At 32.2% G+C, this 6,785-nt stretch overlaps 1 protein-coding gene across 1 annotated transcript; it reads left to right on the plus strand.

Moving 5' to 3' along the window:
* Positions 1 to 30: 30 nt before the first annotated feature.
* LOC141453552 (EARP-interacting protein homolog) lies at positions 31 to 6,344 on the plus strand. Its single transcript, XM_074126926.1, has 7 exons — positions 31 to 1,868; positions 1,950 to 2,084; positions 2,611 to 2,817; positions 2,974 to 3,097; positions 3,223 to 3,370; positions 5,581 to 5,727; positions 5,952 to 6,344. Exons 1-7 carry the CDS (start codon positions 1,827 to 1,829, stop codon positions 6,274 to 6,276), a joined length of 1,128 nt encoding a protein of 375 aa, XP_073983027.1. The 5' UTR covers positions 31 to 1,826; the 3' UTR covers positions 6,277 to 6,344.
* Positions 6,345 to 6,785: the final 441 nt, after the last annotated feature.

Raw genomic sequence — 6,785 nt, forward strand, 5'->3', positions numbered from 1 at the left:
AAAAAGTAGAATCAGAAATATCCTGAATTATAAAAAATTATTTTCCCCCTCGATTTCAGTCTTCGTAGTCTGGATTAGGCTTAATTTTGTGCAAATTTGTTAAAATAAAAGTGGTTTAAAAATGAAAACCATGATTACATTCCTGTAAGTGTAAAATTTAAAAAAAAAAAAAAGTTATTATTTTATTGTAATATAGGGGGCCTATATAAATTGCACTGTATATTGTGGAATAGCATTATATTAATTATTATATAAATCCATACTTATATTAGTAAATAGAAATAAAATTTATTTGAAAAAAAATAAAAATAAAATTGTTTTGTTTCAAGACAAAGATTTCCTGCGTGAAATTGAACTAGTTTGGCTATTTTCAAAAAATAATTATCAAGTGAATTTTGCGGAAATGATTCTACTTCTCCATGTAGATATAAAATACCTAAAATGGTATACCTAATTCCTAACATCTAAAAAGTTTTTAACTGTTTTCTAAACTGATATAATTTTGCATGTTTTATGTAAAAAAGAAGAATTGAAACCAAGTAGTCCGGTATCTGGAAAGTCAATAAATCCAAGTTGGTTAGGAAAATGTTCTTCAGATGCTCATTTTAAGATCCACTCCTCCAGTTCCATTTTTTTGTCAACGCCAGTAATTAGGGATAACAAGAGTTATTGTGAAAGAAGAAATCCGTTTCTTATCTGCAAAACTCGTTCGCTATAAATGCCCAAGAAGGGATTGAAAACAGTATTCACCGCTCGCAAAAGATACAGAGTAAGTATTTACAAGAAATAATTCTTACTAGGAGATCTTAGGGCCTTAACAGCTGCCTGACTTCAGTAAACGTAAAGAACCGAATGTCAGTAAATTCTTTCCAATGGGGTAAAGTAGTTGCGAATTTCCCTTGAAAGATAGACTGCTAAGAACATGCTGACATATTTTTATCTTGGTCTAAAGTGAAAAGACCAGAACAAACAGCGCCTGCCTTGCACCTCAATAAACGAAATGGCATTAAAGGTGATTGGCCTACCAAAGGCTCAGGTTGCTCCCTTGCAAGCAGAATCTGCAACTGCGCAGAAACTCAGTAACCCGCCGAAGCATAAATACAGGAAGAAGAATCGCACTTTGGCTGATCACACAGAGTGGTAAACAAAGCCCCGTCAAATGGAGACCAAACAATCCCAGGTAACGCCTAAGCGTTAAGCTTCTGGTCTCCAATACGTGGAAGTAGGGTTGGCTTACCACCTAAACACTGCAATCGACAAAACGCTTTAAACCAAGTGACCTTGTGGACCACTATCTTAACATAGTTTACTCTTGAAATGACTTACTACTACAATTTTTATTAATTTTAAAATTATTTTTAAATTGTGATTTCTCGATTATAACTAAAGAAAAATAATAATATTAAAATTGTACGCTATATTAGAGTTGATTGATGTAGTGATATAGTATTTATAAAGACCACTCGTTTTTTAATATAACTTTAATCTAGGAGGGAGGCGCAGCTACAGAATTTTTTGTCTTGTGATCAAACATGTCTCCGTCTCTGTCTTTACTAATTTAATCACATTAAGCAAAAATAATTGGTTATTAAAAAAAAGGGGGCAGAACAGTTTGGATTTGGATGAATATAAAATGGTTAACAATCGAGTTGACATAAGATCGACATTTTATTGCTGTTATCACGAGGGAATATGAATACAAGCTCAAATTGTTCTCAGCGAGATGTAACAGTGTTATATCATTTGGCTTTAAGATTTGATCTGAGATTTAATTAGTGGATAATTAATTAAAGTGAAATAAATAATATTGAAGGAAAATCATAACTATGGAAGATGATACTCCTCTTATCTATGGATTGGAATTTCAGGTATTGTTTGAAATCTACTAAATTTATTTATTTTTGTTTTTAAATTTTCCAATAATTCAGTGGTTTTCTTCTTCGTTTTAGACTCGTAGTTTAACCGTTCAACATGCTGACACTGATGTGACAAGATTTATGGTTGGAACTCAGACATTAAAAATTGCCAGCAATCAGATTCATATCGTAGAAGTTTGCGATGATACTGGAATATTATCAGCTCAGGTTTCGTATTATTGTTCTATATTGTTGAAAACATTTTGTACCGTTGCCCCTTTTCTTGATCACTTTACGAATGTTCTTCGTTCGATTTTCATTATGTTCTTGATATTTAATGTTTATTTAGTATTTAATATTCTGCATTTTGTAATTTTTAATCAGAAAAGTATTGTGTCGACTCATTCGACTTTCTTTTAATATAATTCCTGAAATTCTAGGCTAGGAGTGAAAAAAAGTACTCACAATAATTTATTCTTGTTTCCATTTTGTCTCCAAACACGACATTCAATTCGTGTTTAACTATTTTGATTTAGCGAACTCACAGACAAACTCCAGCTCAGTTTAATCCAAAATATCATGCCACCAATATGCTTTTAATTTTTTGGTAAAAAATAAAACTTTCTCCGGCCAGTACCTCAACCAAGGCTTGACTTTATATTCTTTCCGAAATTCTCCAATATTACTGACATGATAGGTGGTTGAAATAAATTTATAGAAAAACAAAGAAAACAAACTTTATGCATAATTTTAGACATTCAGCCATCCATGGGGAGAATTATGGCATTTACATTGGTCACCGCATGATTCACGCCTTTTCTCAGCATGTTATAATACCATTACAGAAGACCAGGGAACTAGTATGAAATGTGCGCTGTATTCGTTGCACAAAGGTGAAGAAAATGAAGAAGAAAACAGATTGGAACCAGTCACAGTTTTGGACATAGAAGCGGAAGTAAAGGTAGATAAACTTTAAGATTTAAGTTCCTTTTCTTTTTTTTTTGCTGAGAAATAACTGCTAATTCATTATAATTCTTTCAAATAGGTTCCCTAAGACATTACACTTATTCTCTAGATCTCCTTTCTAATTCGTAGTTGTTCTTCAATCTATTTTCAGGTGAGCTATTTTCATCCTAGTGATTCTACTAAATTTTTAGTAGTTTCAGATTCTAAGTTTGGTATTTGGGACATTGGTAACGGTGAACCAGTTGAAACTTTTAAAAAGCCTTTGCAATCCAAAGGTAATTATGATATCTTTAATAACAATAACTTCCAGTTAAGTTTAATACAAACTCAGAGAAAATAACTTTCTGTTTTTTATAATATTAGAAAATGTGAGCTTTTTTTTACAAAATTCTTTTTTTAGGAGGAATCAAAATGAGCAGTGGCAAATGGAATCCCCTTGAAAGCGGTGCAGCTGTAGCAACAATTCAAGAATCCACGGTGAAAGGATGGGATTTGAGAACATCGAAAGAAGTTTGGTCAATTGAACAGCCTGAGGCACCTTTAATAAGGTAGTGGAGACTCTTCTGTTATAACTTTCTCTTTATCGTTAGTGAGAATAAGTATTAAGATCGTATCAAATTTATAAAATATCTCGAAATACTTTCTCTTTTAACTTTATTTATACTTTAAATTCATTGACATTATTTAAGTAATTTTACTGCATTAACTTTTCCTTCACATTTTTAGAATTTATTAGATGTCACAGGCCCTTATGCTGGCCATTTTCATCTACAAAATATTTTTTCAAGACTGTAGACTAGATTGTAATATCTATTTATCTATAATAATCAAACTATTAATTGCAGGTTAAAAAGAAAAACGTTATAAAAAATAAAATATGAGGCTAAAAAGTTCAAAAACTTTTCTAAAAAAATGTTTACCCCAACATACATTAATGATTTTATTTTATTCATTTTTTATTTTTATGTTTAAACAGAAATCGTTGGTTTAAGTTCATTCTTCAATCAAAGTAATTGTTATTTTATGTAGGAGTCAAACGTTTATAATAATAGGTAATAATTATCTGGCTTTATCGCAAATAATATAGTTTTCTTCAATTACATTCTCAATCTAGGTGTTCTTCCCACAATGTTGTATATATGTAATATAAGTGGCCGACTCTAACTTTGTCTTTTTCTACTTTAACATGCATGTGTATGTGACTACTCAGAATAATTCATAACTCATTTTATCATAATTATAATAAAAAAATATTATGAATAACTGGCCAGCATAAGGGTCTGTGACATCTAATAAATTCTAAAAATGTGAAGGAAAAGTTAATGCAGTAAAATTACTTAAATAATGTCAATGAAGTGTAAATGAAATGATGGGTACTTGCTGATTTGTGTACCTTTTGGTGTTTAATCGACCCTTATACTTAACTTTTTAAACTGTAAGTTTTTGTTAAGGAGATTTTTGTACCTTTTGGATAGATTTTTCTTTTTGTCTATTTTGCAAAGTTACATATCTGTTTTTTTGAGAAAGCGTTTTGAATAAAATAGGAAGGTATTTGTGCGTAAATAGCAAAAATTAAACTGCGATTTCAGTACTTCCTTTTAAGAGGAGCAAGAAAAATAAACTGCGATTACAGTACTTCTCCCTAAAAGGCAAAGAGGCAAAGATTTTGAATCGAACGACAATTCATTGATGTAAATCGGTTCACTCATTGATAATTTTAACGATTGCAGTACTTCCTCTTAGTAGGTGTAAGAGCATGATGGCACTTCACAGCCATGTAGAGGAGCTTTAATCACTGCTTCGTGCTAAATTTTATCAAAATCGGAATAAGCTTTGTAGAAATATTGGTAATAATAGTTTTAGAAAGGGCCTTATTTGGGTAGGGCAAACTCCCCTCCTTATGAGGCATAGCGTCGAGACTTTTAAAGTGAAAATCTTTACAAAATTTCGATTCGAATGACACTTCATTCATGAAAATCGGTTCACGTCTCGATAATTTGAAACGATTGCTATACTTCCTCTTAACAAGTGTAAGAGCTGATCGCCGCTTTAATGTTACGTAGAGGAGCCCTAACCCTATCATCCTATCAAATTTTATCAAAATCGGGCCAAGATTTACAGAGAAATTAGAAATAATAATTTTTGAGGGGGCCTTACATAAAGGGGGCTAACTCCTCTCCCATTCGATGTACAGCGTCGAGACCCCCAAAAGGCACATCTACATAAAATTCCGACTCGAATGACACCTCATTCATGAAAATCGGTTCACGTGTTTAGGCGCTACGCAGTTTACAAAAAAGGTAACAACAACAAGAACAAGAACATTTTTTGAAAAAGCCGTTTTTTCTCATTTTCGGCAACTTTTTTCTCAAAACCAATTAGATCTGGGTTGTTGCAAAAAAATTACAGTTATAAAGGAGGGTTTGCCCTATAATTTAAAGAAAATTTGGGAATTTTATCTTTTATAGAAAAAGAGAAAAAAATGGTCAAAGTTGGGTGTTTTTCAACGTTACGCTTTTTCGTGCAGTTTTTGATGATCAACCCTTATACAACTGTCCTACCGGACAGTTTTAATATATTTACATACAATTACATATATTACTTTTGTTCGAATAATTTTTGTAGGAAAATTTATTTTAGTGTAATTCTAAGAAGAGATGAGGCTATACAAGTGAAATTTTAGTGTAATGTATGGTTCAAAAATATGTACATATTAGTAAAAGTTCCTAAATTTTTGAAGATTTTTACGTTTGTGTAGAGATATAGACTACAACAGAAACCGCCAGCATATTTTATGTACTTGTGGTGACGATGGACGACTTAAAATATGGGATACTCGAGCTGTAGACCGAGGACCCGTTCTAGCTTTACCAGGAAATCATACACACTGGGCTTGGGCTGTAAGGTAAAAGGGTTCTTTCTGTATTAGATTTTGAATTTTCTTTTTAGAAATTATTCATTCACAAAGATTTGCAGTTTTTTTCTTATTCTTCAGAGGTTAACAATTGAATTTATGATTTACATTTTTGCAAATTCTCCTCAAGATAATGCCGTATGAGTTTTTGTTATTACAGATTTTAAAAACCTACTGTATACATAAAAACTGTATGTACCGTTATTTGTTTACAGATACAATCTTCTACACGATGAATTACTGTTAAGCTGTGGATCAGACTCTTGTTGCCGTCTGTGGTGGGCTGGCGGTGCCGCATCGGAAAGCACTGTTCCGCAGGAACCCACGGCCATAACATCATCACCGCCTCAAGAACTTCCCACCAGACAACAGAACTATGCGGACGGTCCGCTGCATGATTTTACCACTTCTGATGATTCAGTTTATACAGTTGAATGGTCAGCCGTGGATCCTTGGACATTCGCATTTTTGTCATATGACGGACGATTAATCGTACATCGAATACCAAAATATATTAAATATCATATATTAGATATTTAAGCAATTTATTCAAAACTTTGTGTAATAAATATTGTATCAAGTTGCAATTAAACCAAAATGTAGTTATATGAATGAGTTCTTTGCTATTTTTTTTCACGATTTTGTCCTTTTTTTGATCTTCGTATAAACATTGTGCACCCCAGAACAGTTTGAATCCCACTCTTCCTCGACATATATAAAAAAATAAACTTTCTACTATAATGTGCTGAAAAAATGTTATTGTCTTGTGGACCATAACTCTTCCCTAATACCACCGCGTCAACCTCTGACATCTTATACTTAACCTGGAATGATGAGTCTTAATTTTGTGTACAACTTAGTGAAACTAGTGTGCCACCTTTAGTATTAAACTATTAAAACAGATATAGAACAGTGATACTTCTGGAACAAGAACTTTCACTACCTGGACAAAGAAATATGAGTGGCGAGACTTTTAAGTGCGGATATTCTAGGTAAACTAGGCGAAAATAAGACATCATTTTCGAAAAAAAATTAATAAGAAAAAAGGA

Source organism: Rhodnius prolixus, unplaced genomic scaffold (genome assembly GCF_049639745.1).
Source record: "Rhodnius prolixus isolate KJV_2025 unplaced genomic scaffold, Rpr scaffold_3, whole genome shotgun sequence".
Classification (NCBI taxonomy): domain Eukaryota; kingdom Metazoa; phylum Arthropoda; class Insecta; order Hemiptera; family Reduviidae; genus Rhodnius; species Rhodnius prolixus.